This window comes from Phyllopteryx taeniolatus, chromosome 1, assembly GCF_024500385.1.
Source record: "Phyllopteryx taeniolatus isolate TA_2022b chromosome 1, UOR_Ptae_1.2, whole genome shotgun sequence".
Taxonomy (NCBI): Eukaryota; Metazoa; Chordata; class Actinopteri; order Syngnathiformes; family Syngnathidae; genus Phyllopteryx; species Phyllopteryx taeniolatus.
Genome location: NC_084502.1, coordinates 43,412,064 through 43,433,438, shown reverse-complemented (window position 1 = coordinate 43,433,438; position 21,375 = coordinate 43,412,064). Strand labels below are relative to the sequence as shown.

At 45.0% G+C, this 21,375-nt stretch overlaps 1 protein-coding gene and 1 long non-coding RNA gene across 8 annotated transcripts in view; one reads left to right on the top strand and one right to left on the bottom strand.

Annotated features, from left to right (window-relative positions):
• The window catches only part of cfap221 (cilia and flagella associated protein 221), a 45,281-nt gene that overhangs the window by 21,338 nt on the left and 2,568 nt on the right, over positions 1 to 21,375 (bottom strand). For 3 of the 7 annotated variants that reach the window (XR_009791806.1, XM_061797706.1, XM_061797755.1), the window contains exons 1-10: positions 4,136 to 4,305; positions 3,645 to 3,760; positions 3,327 to 3,477; positions 3,060 to 3,160; positions 2,713 to 2,799; positions 2,550 to 2,645; positions 2,361 to 2,461; positions 2,160 to 2,263; positions 1,646 to 1,805; positions 1,180 to 1,285 (exon numbers count right to left, since the gene is read on the bottom strand). Coding sequence is in view for 6 of the 7 variants with exons in the window: in XM_061797706.1 (XP_061653690.1) it covers positions 1,180 to 1,285; positions 1,646 to 1,805; positions 2,160 to 2,263; positions 2,361 to 2,461; positions 2,550 to 2,645; positions 2,713 to 2,799; positions 3,060 to 3,160; positions 3,327 to 3,417 (846 nt within the window). In the remaining variant the exon portion in view is untranslated. The other 4 variants (XM_061797733.1, XM_061797716.1, XM_061797742.1 and 1 more) reach the window with 4 other exon arrangements.
• Positions 3,936 to 6,149, top strand: LOC133489072 (uncharacterized). Its single transcript, XR_009791811.1, has 3 exons — positions 3,936 to 3,976; positions 5,190 to 5,300; positions 5,564 to 6,149. It is a non-coding gene; the product is annotated as an uncharacterized LOC133489072 (long non-coding RNA).

Sequence of the window (21,375 nt, the reverse complement as noted above, 5' to 3'; positions counted from 1 at the left end):
GACCGCAACCAGGGCCACGACCCGCAGCACCTCAACGCGAAAATACAAAAGACCAGTGCAACAAATACGACACTGGCTGATCTGATGAGCAAAAATGTTGCTTAAACGTAAGAGTAGCAATAGAGGATGTCTGCTCCAGAGGTGGGTAGAGTAACCAAAGATTGTACTCAAGTAAGAGTACTGTTACTTGACAATAATGTGACTACTCAAAAAGTAGTCCTCCCAAAAAATACTTAAGAGTAAAAAGTACACAGTGAAATAATTACTCAAATACTGAGTAAATAGCACAAACAATAAAAAAAAATGAAAATAAAAAATAAAAACATTTGCAATTTACTGCACGGTGTTTTCTCAAGTTATAAGTGAACTGAAATATCCACATTTGGGCAGACACTGCCACCAGACATATACTATAATACATGAAAGCTGTTTTTTTTGTTGTTCATCTAAATGTAAACAAGAGTACCTTCCCAAAATGGTGGGCATCTAGGCACGACGATCAGCCGGGCTGGCTTCTCGTGTTAATAGAATATGTTGTGTGAGGTCATGTGCGTTTAAATTAGATTAGCGCAAACAGCGCCCAATGCGTAAGTCGAAGTCTTGCGCACGAAATAGTTGATAAATAAGCAATAATTGATAAATATCGGGCGGCACGGTGGCCGACTGGTTAGAGCGTCAGCCTCACAGTTCTGAGGTGCAGGGTTCAATCCCCGTCCCCGCCTGTGTGGAGTTTGCATGTTCTCCCCGTGCCTGCGTGGGTTTTCTCCGGGCACTCCGGTTTCCTCCCACATCCCAAAAACATGCATGAATTGGAGACTCTAAATTGCCCGTAGGCATGACTGTGAGTGCGAATGGTTGTTAGTTTCTATGTGCCCTGCGATTGGCTGGCAACCAGTTCAGGGTGTACCCCGCCTCCTGCCCGATGACAGCTGGGATAGGCTCCAGCACGCCCGCGACCCTAGTGAGGAGAAGCGGCTCAGAAAATGGATGGATGGATGATAAATATCGGATCTATACGATTCACGTAAATGGCCTATTATGAGTTAAAAACGGTGAATTTCGCCGCAAGGTGACTGATTTGCATGTATGGTAAATAAACAGCTCAACTGTAACTTCACAGAACCAGTAGGCATAGAAAATCCCTCAATAGAAGAAATGGGGAGACTTCTCTAACATTACCTTGGGTTTGACAACATCCTTGGCAGACTTTAGTTTGACTCTTTGAACTTGGATGTCTGGTAAAGAGACTTTACTTTTGGCAGGTGTGATCTGAAGAGCAAGCTCCCTATTCCCAGCAGGAGAAATAAACATTAAAAATATACAGAAGCAATCCCGTCATGAAAAAGATTAACATCTGCTTTTTTGATTAAGATATAAAAATGATTTGTATTTCTACTATAGTATTTGGTTAAACTATTTGGTTCATGTGCTCAACATCTTACAATAAGTGCAAGCAATTCATGTTAATGAATTATTATTTTTTAGGCTGGGATAACATCAGGGTCTTGGTTGAAGCGGTTGCCTATGATGGATAGCCTCCCCTTCGTCATGGGATCGCAATAAAACAAAAATAATTTTGCTTCCATCCTGCTGGTGCGTGTATTTGGTGCTTGAGTGAATTGCTGTAACTTAATTCTGCAAATACCTGACACCAAGGAGAGGGGCGGAGCTTCCGGTAACAGTACAGAGGTAGGATTTTGTGTTGAATTGTGAGACAAGCAGCCTAATGGTGACCTGACAAGTCTCATAGCGGCAGGGTCTGAATGTAATGGTGATCTTAGATTGACCATTGGCTTGGATCACACCTGAAGAACATAATCACGATCCAAATTGATCATTATGATGATGATATTTACACAATATAATTATTTAAGTATTTGCAGGGAACAACTAATGACCAATGAGGTTTCAAAGCGACAAGAAATAACCTCATGTTATAACACATCTGGTGGAGTTCTAAACTCAAGTGCTGATGCTTCCCAGAGCCTGGAGAAGATGAACGTGTGGAAAGTGATGTTTCCTCACCCATGAGGTATTAAATACACAACAGACAACCAAGTAGCCTGCAGAATGCACAGCATAGCTGCACTCCAGATAGGTTGTGTTAAGTGTACTGAGGAAACCAGGCCGACGGGTTACGCAAACGTTGTTATTCCTACCTGTGAGTGGGTGGATGGAAAAGGCCTCATGTGGCTCAATAAGGTGCACTTCAAACTCCAAATCAGCGGGAGATCTGCAGCTCAATGGAATGATGTAGCTAACACTATAGGAAGGATCACACACAAAAACATTATATTGTTCTTGCTTGTATGGAAGAAATGCATTTTCATAGATAAACAATCACACACACAAACACACACCTCTGTCCGAGTGGTACAGCTGGTAAGTCAACGCGCGTTGGGATATGCACGTGAGCGGTGGCGGGGTAAGCGTGAACTGGAATTAAAAGGTTCTCATCATCCTTAAAACGGGTGCAGAGCAAGAACAGACAAGGCACAGGCCATTAAAACATGGGGACAAGATCACAAGAAGGTTGCTTGCGTGCTTACCTCACAGTGAACCCGAATACAGTCAGAGACACGGGTCCACTCGTGGGGACAGAATTTGACCTTCACTGTGTAGGCGAGGCCAGGAATGAGACGACACTTGAGGGAAGTCAGATTAGTCAAAATGGACAAAGTTGACTCTTAAACTTACTTACGTCAAACATACCTTTTTGGCATAGTTTGTTCGGAAATGCTTGGTTTGGGTGGGGATGATGTGAATATTTAGAACTCTTGATGAGATGTTGATTAGTTTCTAAGGAGGAGGAGAAAGCATTTCATTTCAAATTCATCATGTGCACTCAAGAGAACCAGTTAAGACACCCTTGATGCTTACATCCACATTCATCAAGCATATATGAAGGGAAATCCTATCTTCATTCATTCATCCACCCAAATGAGAAGATTTCATAATGTGAGCTAATTTGCTTTTTATTTTTTACTTGTGATTAAGAAATTGGGATAAATTACAGTGTACCATGAAGGACATTCAGATTAGAGCGATACTTTACTCACCACGCTCTTCACATAGTCCTTCTCTAGCTTGAAGCCACTGAAATGAAGTTCAGAAGGATCCACTTGGATCAGGCCATTGCTCTTCTCTCTAACATAGATTTCTATATACGTAAAAAAAAATACATAAAAAAGATATGATTTTGAATGGCAAACCAAATAGATCATATGTTCCTTTTTCTTTCGGCAACACATGTATGCATGGTGGAATAAACGTAATTGGGAACTATTGAATTAATAAAAGCAGTCATCATGCCACTCAATATGTACTAGACTCCAGGAGATGGTTCGGCACGCTGCTCCTTCCGTCCTCCACCAGCTGGGTCAGAGGCAGCGGCGTCAGGGGGGCAGAGACAGCCATCCTCCAGGGAGTCAAGGGTCAGCCGCAGCTACGTAAGACCAACGACAAGCGGCTGGATGGCTGTAAATAAAAATGAGACAGCAGTGTACTTCTTTTATAAGCTGAATGGAACAGGGCATTCAAATGTTCTGATAAGGGACACTCCCATTCCTGCAATGCTGTCATAATTGACAAATGCTCGAATTTAAGAGAACACGTGGCCACTGATAGTGTAGTGGTTCACTTGCCTGACAGCGTGGGCTCCGTTCCCACTCAGTGACTCTGTTTTATATGTGCCCAGTGTTTGACTGGCGACCAGTCCAGGGTGTCGTCTGCATGGGATAAACTCCAAGTCCCCGTGGCCCTGATTGGGATAAGTTGAAAAATAAATGTGTGGCTGGACGCGAGACGTAAAAGTAGGCCTACTGTCACATAAGTATGTAACATAAGTAACATTGGCAAGAAGGCTAATAACAGTAACTTCCGTTATACCTTCTACCTGGTTCGACTGGCGCCATTTTTAACACAGGCAAACCATCTTCGCAGAGGGAAAAAAACAACTAAACTTTGGCTTCAGTTTGTGAGTACACACGTACCTTAGCTAACTTTATTGATCAACTAAAAACGATATATTTATATAGAACTTCTCCGTCGTCGTGACTTGCCGTCTCCATCAAAGGCTCTTTCATCATGACGATATGCATTACATTAGTGACTACAAATATTTTAAGTCGCTCACATCGTTCAGTGTTGCGCAGGTAAAAAACGGAAGAACCTACGAAGGTGCCATCTTGACTCGACCATTTGTTGACTACAACTTGAATTATGATCCCGGCCGTTTTCAAATGACAGGTACTGTGTTTATTTGGCCACTTTTTTTTTTTAAATTGCTCACAGGACCCGACAAACACTGCCGTTACCTAGGTTACAGTCTTGCTCGAGGGGCTGGGTTTAAACGCCATGTCGACCAATGCCACTCTTGTGTTCACCGACGACAGTAACGCTATGACGTTCAAACCTTAATTTCAAAATAAAGTGTTCGACTTTTTGTCAGAACATATGCTCTGGTGCTTAAAACGTGCATCGTCTCATTACATTATTTAGAATAAATCAAGTGTAAATAACAACTTCATTTTGGGTTATTCAGGCGATTGCAGATTATTATGACAGTTGAGACAAAGTTAGATTTTTGTGCTGTTAAAAAGAAAGAAAGAAAAAAGAAAAGGTGCATCGTTGCCTTTATTTTCTTTTTTCTTTTCTTTTTTTTACAAGCAAACTGGTCATTAGGTTGCCATCCGCACATTCACCTTGCGAAAGAAAAAGTGCATGGGAACTCTACCACGATTCAAGTAAATCGGGTGAGTCATTACTTTTAAACTGCGAATTCCATGTAAAAATCAGCATAAAACACTCGCTCCACTCTAAAAATATGCACTCAAAAGTAACCTAATGGAATCTAATGCAGTGTTTTACTGACATCTAGTGGTCATCACATCTAACTTTGTATCATTCAAAATCTATTTTTCCACTAAAGGAAGCAAGATGAGTTGAAACTGTTATGGAATGTGGGATGTCCTGAACTGCTAGCTGCCTGTAGAATGAATTAATTTACATGCTAGCCGCATGTAAAATTAACAGTTACTGTATATATCTTACCAGCACCCGCTATTAGTTGATTATTTTCCAATGACTTAATCAAAAAAAAAAATCAAAAGTGTCTGCAGAAATTTACATTCATTCGGCTATAAAAGTAATTGTTTTGTGAATTCTACACTGTCTTTGTTATATTCAAGGTGAAGTATCTCAACTGCATCCTTCACCGGTTGGACGGAGCCGGCCTGCTCATTCCACATCAAGATGCATGTGGTTAAAGTTTCAATGAGGCACTTCTCTTTCTTTCCGAGGTTTGAATCGTCTCATGCAACACCCATTATGTCATTCATCAGAGTTATTGAATTCTGTACAATGACGTTATTTTCTCCTTCACCAGAGTCACCTGATTCCGATTTGTATTTTTCCTATGTAAAGTTGATGTATACGACCGGATACGCGCTCTCACTCATCTCTCTAATCCTTGCAATCACAATTTTCTGTCTCTTTACGTGAGGACCATAAGCCCTCTCAGAATATTGTAAATAGCACATTAACGGTGTGTGTCTTTGCTCAGGAAGCTGTACTGTATGTGGAACCACATTCACATCCAGCTGTTCACCTCCTTGATCCTGAAAGGAGTCTTCATCTTCCTTCAATCGTGCTCGCTGCTATTTACAAAACGAAGAGCTGTACCACTGTGACTATAACACGGTATCAGGATTTATTTCTCTGTTCAAATATAGACATATAACACTGGAGAATTTACAGTTTGTGAATAAACATATGCATGAAGAAAATATCTAGTGGCCAATGAGAGGAATATGACTTATGTTGACCCAAAATGTTTGTGTCGTTTTTTTTCCAAAGCTGTTGGGAAACCAGGAGACACAAGTGGATTTGGTGGCTGCTTCGAGTGCCAGTTTTGCTCACTATTATTGTAAACAATTTCCTCCTTTTTGAGATACAGTATCAGCACGTTAGACGTTGGTCAACCAGAAGTGAGGAATGTCTTTGTTCCTTTCAGATGAATCTCCTCTTCCTCTTGGGCATTTTGAGGATCCTGGCGAGCAAACTGAGAATGTCGGATGCACAGGAGAATGAATTCAGTTACTATAAGTACAGTGCTGTAAAAAAGTATTGACCTCCTTCTCGAATTCTTATATTTTTGCATAGTTTCCCCACTTTAATGTTTCAGATCATCAAACAAATGTAAAGATCACACAAATATAACTCAAGTGAACTTAAAACACTGTTTTAAAATGATTATTTCATTTATTAGGGGAAAAAACTATTCAAAGTTACCTGGCCCTGTGTGAAAAAGTAATTACCCCCCTTGTTAAATCATGAATTAATTGTGGCTAATCCCAATTTTTTGGTAATTTTCACTGAACACACCCAAACCTGATTACCTCCAGAGCAGTTCATTCAAGAAATCACTTAAAAATAATCTGTCCCAACAAAATCAAGTTGGACAAAATATATAAAAAAGCTGCAACAAAATGACACAATACAAAGAAATTCCAGAACTGTCGAGAAATAAAGTAACTGACATCTATCAGTCTGGAAAGGGTTACAAAAGCCATTTGTCAAGCCTTAGGATTCCAGCGAACCATTGGGAGAGCCATTCTTCTTCTTTTCCTTTCGGCTTGTCCCGTTAGGGGTCGCCACAGCGCGTCATCCTTTTCCATGAGAGCCTATCTCCTGCATCCTCCTCTCGAACACCAACTGCCATCATGTCTTCCCTCACGACATCCATCAACCTTCTCTTTGGTCTTCCTCTAGCTCTCTTGCCTGGCAGCTCCATCCTCATCATCCTTCTACCAATATACTCACTCTCTCTCCTCTGGACGTGTCCAAACCATCGAAGTCTGCTCTCTCCAACTTTGTCTCCAAAACATCGAACCTCAGCTGTACCTCTTATGAGCTCATTTCTAATTTTATCCAACCTGGTCACTCTGAGAGCGAACCTCAACATCTTCATTTCTGCCACCTCCAGCTCTGCTTCCTGTTGTCTCTTCAGTGCCACTGTCTCTAATCCGTACATCATGGCTGGCCTCACCACTGTTTTATAAACTTTGCCCTTCATCCTAGCAGAGACTCTTCTGTCACATAACACACCTGACACCTTCCTCCACCCGTTCCAACCTGCTTGGACCCGTTTCTTCACTTCCTGACCACACTCACCATTGCTCTGGACGGTTGACCGCAAGTATTTAAAGTCCTCTACCTTGCCATCTCTTCTCCTGTAGCCTCACTCTTCCCCCACCACCCCTCTCATTCATGCACATATATTCTGTCTTACTTCGGCTAATCTTCATTCCTCTTCTTTCCAGTGCATGCCTCCATCCTTCTAACTGTTCCTCCAGCTGCTCCCTGCTTTCACTGCAGATCACAATGTCATCTGCAAACATCATGGTCCACGGGGATTCCAGTCTCACCTCATCTGTCAGCCTATCCATCACCACTGCAAAAAGGAAGGGGCTCAGGGCTGATCCCTGATGCAGTCCCACGTCCACCTTAAATTCTTCTGTCACACCGACAGCACACCTCACCGCTGTTCTGCTGCCCTCGTACATGTCCTGTATTATTCTAACATACTTCTCTGCCACTCCAGACTTCCGCATGCAGTACCACAGTTCCTCTCTGGGTACTCTGTCATAGGCTTTCTCTAGATCTACAAAGACACAATGTAGCTCCTTCTGACCTTCTCTGTACTTTTCCATCAACATCCTCAAGGCAAATAATGCATCTGTGGTACTCTTTCTAGGCATGAAACCATACTGTTGCTCGCAAATACTCACTTCTGTCCTGAGTCTAGCCTCCACTACTCTTTCCCATAACTTCATTGTGTGGCTCATCAACTTTATTCCTCTATAGTTCCCACAGCTCTGCACATCACCTTTGTTCTTAAAAATGGGCACCAGTACACTTTTCCTCCATTCCTCAGGCATCTTCTCACGCACTAGAATTCTATTGAACAAGCTGGTCAAAAACTCCACAGCCACCTCTCCTAGATGCTTCCATACCTCCACAGGAATGTCATCAGGACCAACTGCCTTTTCATTTTTCATTCTCTTTAATGCCTTTCTAACTTCCCCCTTACTAATCATTGCCACTTCCTGGTCCACCACACTTGCCTCTTCTACTCTCCCTTCTCTATCATTTTCCTCATTCATCAACTCCTCGAAGTATTCTTTCCATCTACCTAGCACACTGCTGGCACCAGTCAACATATTTCCATCTCTATCCTTAATCACCCTAACCTGCTGCACATCCTTCCCATCTCTATCCCTCTGTCTGGCCAGCCTGTATAGATCCTTTTCTCCTTCTTTAGTGTCCAACCTGCCATACATGTCATCATATGCCTCTTGTTTTGCCTTTGCCACCTCTACCTTTGCCCTGTGTCGCATCTCAATGTATTCCTTTCGCCTCTCCTCGGTCCTCTCAGTGTCCCACTTCTTCTTAGCTAACCGTTTTCCTTGTATGATTTCCTGTACTGTGAGGTTCCACCACCAAGTCTCCTTCTCTCCTTTCCTGCCAGAAGATACACCAAGTACTCTCCTGCCTGCTTCTCTGATCACCTTGGCTGCAGTGGTCCAGTCTTCTGGAAGCTCTTCCCGTCCACCGAGAGCCTGTATCACCTCTTCCCGAAAAGCTGCACAACACTCGTCCTGTCTCAGCTTCCACCACATGGTTCTCTTCTCTGCCTTTGTCTTCCTAATTTTCCTCCCCACCACCAGAGTCATCTTACACACCACCATCCTATGCTGTCTAGCCACACTCTCCCCTACCACTACCTTACAGTTGGTAACCTCCTTCAGATTACATCGTCTGCACAAGATGTAATCCACCTGTGTGCTTCTACCTCCGCTCTTGTAGGTCACCCTATGTTCGTGCCTCTTCTGGAAAAAAGTGTTCACTACAGCCATTTCCATCCTTGTTGCAAAGTCTACCACCATCTGTCCCTCCAAGTTCCTTTCCTGGATACCGTACTTACCCATCACTTCTTCATCACCCTTATTACCTTCACCAACATGTCCATTACAATCTGCACCAATTACGACTCTCTCTCTGTCTGGGATGCTCAGAACTACATCATCTAGCTCCTTCCAGAATTTCTCTTTCACCTCTAGGTCACATCCTACCTGTGGGGCATAGCCACTAATCACATTACACATAACACCCTCAATTTCAAATTTCAGCCTCATCACTCGATCTGATACTCTTTTCACCTCCAAGACATTCTTAGCCAACTCTTCTTTTAAAATAACCCCGACTCCATTTCTCTTCCCATCTACACCATGGTAAAATAATTTAAACCCTGCCCCTAAACTTCTAGCCTTACTGCCTTTCCACCTGGTCTCCTGGACACACAATATATCAACCTTTCTCCTAATCATCATGTCAACCAACTCCCGAGATTTTCCTGTCATAGTCCCAACATTCAAAGTCCCCACATTCAGTTCTAGGCTCTGTGTTTTCCTCTTCTCTTTCTGCCGAAGAACCCGCTTTCCACCTCTTCTTCTTCTTCTTCTTTGACTTCGACTTCGACCCACAGTCGACCCCATTGGGAGAGCCATTATCCTTTTTAATAACATAAAATGTAATTCAAATTAAAATGGTATTATACTAATATATGATCGCACGGTGGCCGACTGGTTAGCACATCAGCCTCACAGTTCTGAGGATAGGCTCCAGCACGCCCGCGACCCTAGTGAGGGCACTCCACCCTTGTTCTGACTGAGGACCATAGCCTCAGATTTGGAGGTGTTGGTTTTCCGCTTCGCACTTGGCTGCCAACCATTCCAGAGAGAGTTGGAGATCGTGGCTTGATGAAGCCATCAGGACCACATCATCTGCAAAAAGCAGCGACGAGATACTGATGTCATGATGCTGATGTCATCCACCCCTGGGGCCCTGCCACCGAGGAGCTTTTTAACCACCTCGGTGACCTCAACCCCAGAGACAGAAAAACCCACCTCAGAGTCTCCAGACTCTGCTTCCTCATGGGAAGGCGTGTCAGTGGAATTGAGGAGGTCTTTGAAGTATTCGGCCCAGCGACTACCAATGTCCCGAGTTAAAGTCAGCAACGCACCATCCCCACTATACACAGTGTTGATGGTGCACTGCGTCCCCCTCCTGAGAAGCCGGATGGTGGACCAAAAATTCCTCAAAGCTGTCCGGAAGTCAGTCTCCATGGCCTCACCAAACTCCTCCCATGCCCGAGTTTTAACCTCAGCGACCACCAAACCTGTGTTCCGTTTGGCCAGGCCGGTACCCATCAGGTCCCTCTGGAGTCCCAAAAGCCAAAAACGCCCGATCTTCCACCACCAACGGCACCAACTCACCACCAGGTGGTGATCGGTTGACAGCGCCGAGCCTCTCTTTACCTGAGTGTCCAAGACATGCGGCCACAAGTCAGATGACATAACCACAAAGTCGATCATCGAGCTAAGACTTATTGTGTCCTGGTCCCAAGTCCACACGTGGACACCCTTATGTTTGAACATGGTATTTATTATAGACCATCCATGACGAGCACAGAAGTCCAATAACAGAACATCACTTGGGTTGTGGTTAAGAGGGCCGTTCCTCCCCATCAAGCCCCTCCAAGTCTTACTCTCAATGCCCACGTGAGCATTGAATTTCCCCATCAGGACAAGGAAGTCCACAGCGGGAGCGCTCTCTTGCACCCCTCCAAGGACTCCAAAAAGGGTGGGCACTCTGAACTGCTGTTTGGTGCATAGGCACAAATAACAGCCAGGACCCGTGCCCCCACCCGAAGGCGAAGGGAGGCTACCCTCTTGTCCACCAGGGTTGTTGGATCTATCTCACCCAACACCTATAAAAAAAATAGACACAAAGGAATGAAGACGCTGGTTTCTTTTTGCTCATGAGGAGGACGAATGGGAGATTGCTCAGCTCCAGTCTCCCATCACGCTCTGAACAATCACCCCCGTTGCTCCTGTATTTATTTGAAATAGGGAGGTATCTAAGTTACAAGACATAACATACTAAGTTACAAGACATAACACACTAAGGGGAGGGGTTTAAGGTGAAGACATGAGACCGACAATTTATTTACATTTCCCTCCTGTTTATCATGTATTTGCACAAATTCTCATATCATCTTACAGTCAAGGCGGCATGGTGGCCGACTGGTTAGAGAGTCAGCCTCACAGTTCTGAGGTGCGGGGTTCAATCCCCGTCCCCGCCTGTGTGGAGTTTGCATGTTCTCCCCGTGCCTGCGTGGGTTTTCTCCGGGCACTCCGGTTTCCTCCCACATCCCAAAAACATGCATTAATTGGAGACCCTAAAAATTGCCCGTAGGCATGACTGTGAGTGCGAATGGTTGTTTGTTTCTATGTGCCCTGCGATTGGCTGGCAACCAGTTCAGGGTGTACCCCGCCTCCTGCCCGATGACAGCTGGGATTGGCTCCAGCACGCCCGCGACCCTAGTGAGGAGAAGCGGCTCAGAAAATGGATGGATGGATCTTACAGTCACTTCATTTCGATTTTTAACTGTAGAATCATTTTTATGAAACAAATACATTTATACTCAGAGTAAACTTGTCATCAATGAATGTTGTAGTTTAAACATCGTAATCACCTGGATCAGGAAACAAATCAGGTAAAACAACATCATCATCATCATCGTCATCATCGTCATTATCAACAACTAGTAAAGGATACATCTGCTCCATACGGTTCTCCATGGGGGTAATTGCTGTGGTGATTAATCTACTGATTAAAGCCCGAATGCATGGGATACAACAACATCCACACAATGTCAGAATGGCTGCAAAAACAGCAATTGATATCAATATTGATGAAATTAGGGTTTTGTATTTACCAAAAACGTCCATCCAGCTGTCCCACAAGGAGGTGTCTACACCAGAGTGTTCCTTCATCTTGTGATTGAGGGTCCGTAGACCATCGATGGCTCTGGTCAAGCTGCCATCTGAAGCAGTATTGTTTGGAATGTATGTACAACATTGTTCTCCAAACATACCGCAAACACCTCCCTCTCTTGCGAGGAGCATGTCGACAGCCAAGCGGCTTTGGAACGTCATTAAAGAGGTAGCCTTGAGCTGCTCATGCACAGCTTCCAACCCACTCTGAGTCTAATTTCTTAATCTCTGTACATTGAAGTGGATATAGTTTATCCTATCAACATTTTTATTAATCGTACACCACCACCATATGAGGGACTCAAATCCTCCTGCAACTTGGTCAGCTAATTTGTATTGACTAGGAACCCCACGAGGAACACCTATGGCGTCGATGTATGTTGGATCATTTTGCCACTGCCAGGATAAATCTCTTTTTTGTCTATGTTCTAGATTTGACAACAACATTGGTGCTTTTTCCATTAAATCTTGAACAGGCATAGGGTATACTGACACACGCAATATCAAAGTGATAATAGCGCACAATCCAGATACATCTTTAGGTAATCTATCAAACAGTCTATCATCTCCACACCACCACCAGATGTCGCTCCGTGATACTGGCATAAACTTTGGTCCTACTTTTAAGGTTACTTTACACTGTGTGTCGTTCAGTGGTCCTAATTTCTTGCCTTTACTAATCATGTTGATACAAGTAAAATTACTCGATGCGACTAAAGTAGAAAACATTGGTTTGTGTTTGTCTGCTTTTGTTACGGGATATATAGGATCCCATGATTTACACCTCTCAGTTGGTATCATTCAGGGTGGGACGTCCCATTAACCACATAAACAAAACCAACACCATAGTAGCCAAAGTTGCTACGTAACAACCTATCGAATCTCGTAACCAACACAGGTGTGCCATTCTGCTGAGTTCTCACTAAACGGGTTGGTGTCTTTTTTCTTCAATGACCAGCAAGCGTTTTCAGAATCTACACATCTGCTCCCGCTCCGTTATCAGACTTTTGCTCACCTTCCCTATTTGAGTACTCAGCTGAAATGACTTTTACAGTGTGTTAAATGAACCCACGTGTTTCTTTCTGCTATTTTTTAGGGCTGTAAAGTGTCGATGTATCTGTGCCACCATCCCTCTGGTTGAGACATGTGACACACAATGTCTCAATATAGCAGCCCATTTCAATAGGTTTTTTTTTTTTTTTTTGAAGTATTTGTTTCCCTTCTGTGCTAATGTAAATTTCATTTTGTAGTTTTGCACTTTGTTTTTCCCAATAATTGCGTTCTTGTTGTGGAATACGCATTTTGGTTATCAATATAGATTGTAACATCTTTATTTATCATTAGTTTGCATGCCTCGGTTAATGCTACTAATTCAGCAGCTTGTTCAGCCAATTCCTGACAATCATGCTGCGTGCCTTCATCAGGTAAGGGTATTAGTGTGGCTAGATTTAAGGTTGTGCATCGCTCAACAGTCAATTGTGGTTGTGACAGCAAGATGGCCATGCAAGATAAATGTCTTGCAGGTGATAAAAATGCCATATTCGTTTGCAATAGGAGAGCAGACACTGTATGTGGGACCTTAAGAGTTAATGGATGAAATAACACAATTGTGGAACTGCTCTCCACTGGCATTGAGGCTGCCACAACTGCTCTGACACAATGCGGTAATGCACACATCACGCTGTCTAAGGACTATATATAGTCCTCCAAGGACTCCAAAAAGGGTGGGTACTCTGAACTGCTGTTTGGTGCATAGGCACAAATAACAGCCAGGACCCGTCCCCCCACCCGAAGGCGAAGGGAGGCTACCCTCTCGTCCACCAGGGTAAACCCCAACGTACAGGCACCGAGTCAGAGAGCAATAAGTTTGCCCACACCTGCTTGGCGCCTCTCACCGTGGGCAACTCCAGAGTGGAAAAGACTCCAACCCCTCTCAAGTGGACTGGTACCAGAGCCCATGCTGTGTGTGGAGGTGAGTCCATCTAAAATCTAGTCAGAACTTCTCAACCTCGCACACCAGCATGGGCTCTTTCCTTGCCAGAGAGGTGATATTGCATGTCCCTAGAGCCAGCTTCTGTAGCCGGGGGTATGTGCAAAACATTTTCAAAGAGTGAATCTATATAATTACACAGTGGGTACGGAAAGTATTCAGACCCCGTTAATTTTTTCACTCTGTTATATTGCAGCCATTTGCTAAAATCACTTAAGTTAATTTTTTCCCTCAATGTACACACAGCACCCGAAATTGACAGAAAAAAACGAAATTGTTGAAATCTTTTTGGGAATGAACAAGTTTTCCAGACCTGGATTTAGGGATCCTCTCCAGTTCTGTCAGGTTGGATGGTGAACATTGGTGGCCATTTTCAGGTCTCTCCAGAGATGCTCAATTGGGTTTAAGTCAGGGCTCTGTCTGGGCTATTCAAGAACATCCATCAATCCATCCATCCATTTTCTGAGCCGCTTCTCCTCACTATGGTCGCGGGCGTGCTGGAGCCTATCCCAGCTATCATCGGGCAGGAGGCGGGGTACACCTTGAACTGGTTGCCAGCCAATCGCAGGGCACATACAAACAGACAACCATTCACACTCACAGTCACACCTACGGGCAATTTAGAGTCGTCAATTAACCTACCATGCATGTTTTTGGGATGTGGGAGGAAACCGGAGTGCACGGAGGAAACCCGCGGAGGCACGGGGAGAACATGCAAACTCCGCACAGGCGGGGCCGGGAATTGAACCCAGGTCCTCAGAACTGTGAGGCAGACGCTCTAACCAGTCGTCCACCGTGCCGCCTATTCAAGAACAGTCACGCTGTATTTAATAAGCCAGTTAAGTACAGGGAGAGTATAGTCTGGTCGGATGAGAGCAAAATGGAACTGTTTGGATGCCATAATGGACACCACGTTTGGAGAAGAAATGACACTGCACATCACCCTAAAAACTTCATACCAACAGTGAAGTTCGGAGGTGGGAACAGGATGGTGCCAAGCAGGGAGAATAAATAGTCCCTTGGAGTTGCCTTTTTTTTAAGGTTATGTAGCCAGCCAGTCAGCCAACTCACATTCTCTATTAGTGGGCCAACAAACAAATGCTTAGTGAATTGTGCTTCACAATGATTTATACACACTGAATGGGCACTCGCCTGAGTCACCTCACTCACGACAAACAGACATGCCACCTCGGTACTCTTCAGCGGTCCGTCACCTGCTCTCTCGCCGTGCTGTGAGAAGCCGCAAAGGACAGGCATTGCTGTGACCACAACAGTGGGATAACTACATTAAGTGATTAGTTCTTTTCTCTGTTGAGCTCAACCGGTTGAAGGCAGAAGTGCACCGTTCTTTCACTCACTCTGAATCTCTGGCAAATAACCAATGAGCAGCTAGCGTGCAGGTGGCGGCAGGACTCTACTGAATGTACGGTCATGTGATTCGCCAAGGACCAAGAAAGAGGAACTACAGCAAGTCACTTTGAGGGACTGTAGTAGTGTAATGAACATGCCAGATTTGTACTACTCAGTGAACTACTGCCATGAGTGATTTACGAATCGGCACGCAATGAACTACCAGGAATGATTCTAACTGTTTCCTCCTCACGGGGATAGTTTTCACTGGCATCCGTTTCTCCAAGCTAACGTCCAATGTTAAGTCAAGTGCATGAAAACAAGCACACAGATTTATAAAGATTTAAAATAAATTTAAAGTAATAATAAATGTATATATGTGCACATACATATTATCCCTTCTGTGTCTGTAATGCAATTATTACAGCTGCAATGTTGTTGTTTTTTTAGGCTGTATGCACCCATATTAACATACAGTATGAATTTATTGTTTTGTACGTTTTTGCATGGCCTAAAACGCCCAGTGCAGTACAAAGTTATTGTAAATAGATATTTTAAAAAAGCTTGAAAATATTTGAAAGTTTTACATTTTATCTAAACTTACCACGCCGGTGCGCTTGGTCAAGGTGATAGCTTTCATGAGCCGCAAGGAATTTGTGTGCTTCCTCATTCCAAATCTGTTGCCAAAGGCTTGAGAAAAAAAAACAAACTGGTACTGTATCAAAAATTTCAGACCCCATAGACTTCTGTTTGTATTCCTCAGCGTTAACACTGCCGACACGGCTCTCTCTCTGCGCTGCAAGTCTATGTACAATAGACAATAGATATATCCCTCAAGACATGGCCGCCACGTCAATGCTCTACATGAATTTTTTTTATGGCCCCCCTTTGGAGCCAGGCCTGGAGGTGGGGCTCAAAGGCCTGGTGGCCGGGCCTGCACCCATGGGGCCCGGCCGGGCACAGCTCGAAAGGGTAACGTGGGTCCCCCTTCCCATGGGCTCACCACTTGTGGGAGGGGCCTTAGGGGTCGGGTGCAGTGCGAGCTGGGCCGTAGCCGAAGGCAGGGACCTTGCCGATCCGATCCCCGGCTGTAGAAGCTCGCCTCCACACACAGCTTGGGCTCTGGTACCAGTCCTCTCGAGAGGGGTTGGACTCTCTTCCACTCTGGAGTTGCCCACGGTGAGAGGTGCCGAGCAGGTGTGGGTATACTTATTGCCCCCCGGCTCGGCGCCTGTACGTTGGGGTTCACCCCGGTGGACGAGAGGGTAGCCTCCCACCGCCTTCGGGTGGGGGGACGGGTCCTGACTGTTGTTTGTGCCTATGCAACAAACAGCAGTTCAGAGTACCCACCCTTTTTGGAGTCCTTGGAGGGGGAGCTGGAGAGCGCTCCCGCTGGGGACTCCATCATTGCTGCTGGGGGACTTCAATGCTCACGTGGGCAATGACAGTGAGACTTGGAAGGGCGTGATTAGGAGGAAAGGCCCCCCCGATCAGAACCCGAGCGGTGTTCTGTTATTGGACTTCTGTGCTCATCACGGATTGTCCATAACGAACACCATGTTCAACCATAAGGGTGTCCACACGTGCACTTGGCACCAGGACACCCAAGGTCGCAGTTCAATGATCGACTTTGTGGTCGTGTCATCGGACTTACGGCCGCATGTCTTGGACACTCGGGTGAAGAGAGGTGCGGAGCTGTCAACTGATCACAACCTGGTGTGAGTTGGCTCCGATGGTGGGGGGAGATGCCGGTCCGACGTGGCAGGCCCAAACGTATTGTGAGGGTCTGCTGGGAACATCTGGCAGAATCCCCTGTCAGAAGGAGTTTCAACTCCCACCTCCGACAGAACTTTGCTCATGATGCGGGGGACATCGAGTCCAAGTACACCATGTTCTGCGCCTTCATTGCTGAGGAACCCGTTGGTGGACACCAACGGTGAGGGATGCCGTCAAGCTGAAGAAGGAGTCCTATCGGGCCTTTTTGGCCTGTGGGACTCCTGAGGCAGCTGATGGGTACCGGCTGGCCAAGCGGAATGCAACTTTGGTGGTCGCTGAAGCAAAAACTTGGGTATGGGAGGAGTTCGGTGAGGCCATGGAGAAAGACTTTCAGATGACTTCGAGTAAATTCTGGTCCACCATCCGGCGACTCAGGAGGGGGAAGCAGTGCACCATCAACACTGTAATAGTGGGGATAGGGCGCTGCTGACCTCGACTCGGGACGTTGTGAGCTGGTGGGGAGAATACTTCGAAGACCTTTCTCAATTCCACCAAGATGCCTTCCCATGAGGAAGCAGAGTCTGGGTTCTCTGAGGCGGGCTCTCCTATCTCTGGGGTTGAGGTCCCTGAGGTGGTTTAAAAGCTCCTCGGCTCCTTGGCTTCATCAAGTTGTGATCTCCAACTCTCACTGGAGCAGTTCGCAGCCGAGTGTGATGAGAATCAGCACCTCCAAATCAGCACCTCCAAATCTGAGACCATGGTCCTCAGTCGGAAAAGGGTGGCGTGCCCTCTCCAGGTCGGGGATGAGATCCTGCCCCAAGTGGAGGAGTTAAAGTATCTTGGGGTCTTGTTCATGAGTGAGGGAAGAATGGAGCGGGAGATCGACAGGCGGATCGGTGCAGCGTCTGCAGTGATGCAGACTTTGTATCGGTCCGTTGTGCTAAAGAAGGAGCTAAGCTGAAAGGTGAAGCTCTCAATTTACCGGTCGATCTACGTTCCTACCCTTACCTAGGGTCACGAGCTGTGGGTCATGACCAAAAGAACAAGATCCCGGATACAAACGGCCGAAATGAGTTTCCTCCGCAGGGTGTCCGGGCTCTCCCTTAGAGATAGGGTGAGAAGCTCGGTCATCACAGGCACACACATGGTGAGGACATGCAATAACTAACCAAGAGACAAGATGAGTAAAAACGAATTTAAAACGAGACACAAGAAGGAGTAATGGATGCAACCAAATGCTCTGTAAAATGTTGATTCCTTTACCTACACACCGATGAGACACAAGGTTAGTGTTTGTGATACTTTGTGACGTTTTTGTGAATTCATTGTGATGTAAAGTTGCTAGTTTGACCTTTGGTGAAGTTTTAGCTCAATGTTAAGGTTATAATGTGACTGTTTCTACTTTCATTCCAGTATGGTAAAGTAATTTATATTTTATTTTTGTGTCTGTCATCAGTTCTTACATTGGTTTGAATACAAAATAAATGCTAAAAAGAACATCAGTGCAAGAGTGCAACCCACCGATCAACTTGATAGCTGCCTCAATGTTGGCAAAGACGTATTTTGTTTCACTCACGCAATTGACTTGACTGAAGTTCCACGCAGTGTTGGCAAAGGCTCAGAGAGGGATGGAGTGCGTCAGACTTCTACACATCGTAAAAACCTTCTTTGCACTATATAATCTTAATCCAAGTGTTGCACTGAGGTGAATGGTCATTTATTTTAACAAAGTTAAGACACTTTTGTTCGCCGCTGGGAACAAGCACGTCTTCATTGGTTTTCGCCGCTTCTTCGTTGGGTTTCGGCACTTTCTTCTTTGGGGACTTTAGGCATCGAAACTGGGAACTGAAATTTCTAATTTGAACGATACCGAGAGAACCGGAATGTTATTCCCGGTTCCAATTGGTTCTCGATTCTTGATGCCCAACCCTAATGAACATGACATCACATGCATGTTAGTCAACTGGTGTACGGAGTTGCTGAGCCAGCACATTGAGGAAAGGTGGGCCCAGCCCAAGCCAGTGAGCCCGTCCAGCGGGGGACCCAATCAGGGTGACGCCACCCACTCCCCAGGACCCAGGGTGGTCCCCAGCCAGGAAGGCTGGAAGGGGAGATGAAGGTTGGGCCCCAAGGGTTGGGAGAGGGGGCAGACCCCCATCTCTCTGCAGCCCGACAACCGAAGGGCCCGGGACGCAGCAGCACGGCCCCTAATCCCCCACCCGGAGTCCAGGACGAGACCCCCGCAGTGGGGCCAGCGGGCACCTCCCTGGCACCCAGGGACTGAGAGCAGCCCCAGGACCATCACCCCCCAGGAGAGCAACACAGGCACAAGCAGACCCAAGAGGTGGAGGGGGAAACAGGAACAGCATCCCCAGAGGCCCACATCGCAGATCCAGAAGGATAGAGGTTCAACTACATGCATGTGAGCCTACGGTGTGTACAGGAGTCTAAAATGAGAAGATATGATTTGGTCACGTTACATTACACATGACATTACATTACTGTATGACATTCTTTCCCAGGCAAACAAGAATCAAGCTTCATTTTGCCATTGGTTAATGTTGATAGCTTGTTTATCTTTCCAGTTTAACAATATTGTTTTTTTAGCGATTGCTAGAATTACAAGTATTGGTTGAGCATGTTAATTTGGAAGCTGTATATCTTTGAGCATGTTTATTTGGAAGATGTATACCTTTTAAATCACACAGTAGACGAAGATTAGGAGAAATCGGAATCCTACAGTTCAAAACTGAGGAAAGTTTCTGTGTAACTAGTGACCAGAAGCGCTGTATGGGTGTACAATTGCCAAAGAGCATGCAAATAAGTTTCTGGAGCGTTTTCAGTACAATGAGTGCTTATGTTTGATTTCAAATAGCCCATTTTATGTATCCTATATTGCGTAACGTGTGATCTAAGGAGTACTTTGAACTGGATTATTGGTAAATGATTGTTTTTTTGTCACTGAGAATGTATTTCTGCAGATTTGTGCATAGTAATCGCTGTCAGTAGACACTGAGAGGTCTTTTTCCCATTTTGTGATTGGTAAGTGTATTGAATTAGTACTTTAACTTTAGATTAATTTGTATACTTTTGAAAGGAGTTTTTTGTTTTTGTTTTGCAGAAGTAGTTCTACTATATTCTGAACAAAAACGGGTAGTTCTAAAGTATTCACGTGTGTTGAGAATCTTTTTAGGATTGTTGTTCTGACTGAATAGTATTGAAGGAAGTTACCAATTCGAATTTAAAGTTCTTGGAATAAGCTTTTACGTGACATGAATGCATTATTTTTGAATAAGTGTTGTAGGCGGTTAATTCCACTTTGTTCCCATGTGTTGCAGTAAACGGGTATTTTGTTAATCTCAAAATCGGGATTGTGCCAGATTGGCGAGGAATGATATGGTGCTGACTGAGATTGTGCGGTTTCTAAACCTTTCTACCAAGCTGTTGAAATGGGTGCAATAATCGGATTCTTAAAACAATTGTGCCATTTGAGACTTGTGCTGATAAATGGGAGGTCTGAAAGTTTGGTGCTATTGCAGTCCACATTCAACATGGCCGCCATGTAGGCAAGGGATACACTCTTTTGAATTTGATCTATTTTTTGTTTCCATATCTGTGACCTGGAAATACATCAGTCCCATTCTCTGCCTGCATTGTGCCACAGCGCCAGTAAACAACAGCGGCAATTCTGGAACTAACAGACTTTTTCAACAGCAGTTTAAGTGACAAATGGAAACTATTTTTGGAAACATTGTTCAATCCCCTGCGATTGGCTGGCGACCAGTTCAGGGTGTACCCCGCCTCTCGCCCGGAGATAGCTGGGATAGGGTCCAGCACCCCCGCGACCCTTGTGAGGATAAAGCGGTACAGAAAATGGATGGCTGGATGTTCAATCCCGACGGTCTGTTTCATCCAATATCCGTTATATTGGGGTCTGTGTTTTCGAGGTTCCTCTGTACATCAAACATACAGTGCTTTTCAAGATAATTCAAAGACGCTTTACAAATCAAATGACAATATCAGAAAGAGGTGCGTAAGCCTGAAGTGCGGGTTCTGGTGTCAGCGATGCTGTCCACCACAGTGGAATACAGACAAGTCTCCGGCAGGAGCCTGGGTGGATGTAACAGGAATGCGGATGGATGATGGATGTTCATGAGTCACAATCGAACCCAGGTTTTCGAGAGCATGCTCAGAGAGAGAGAGGTGATAACTGAGTTGAATTTTATTTAATTTTTTCAAACTCCCCATCTTTCCTTGTTTCAGAGGCATGCGGTGCATTTCGGACCTGGGCCTTCAGTGGGTGCTTAAGTGTCCCAATCCATATCTAATACCACCATAATGACGTCACAAAATAATGTACAAAAACGTAATATAACTATACGTGGCATTGCAGAGAGGTTCAGTGTATTTGATGATGTC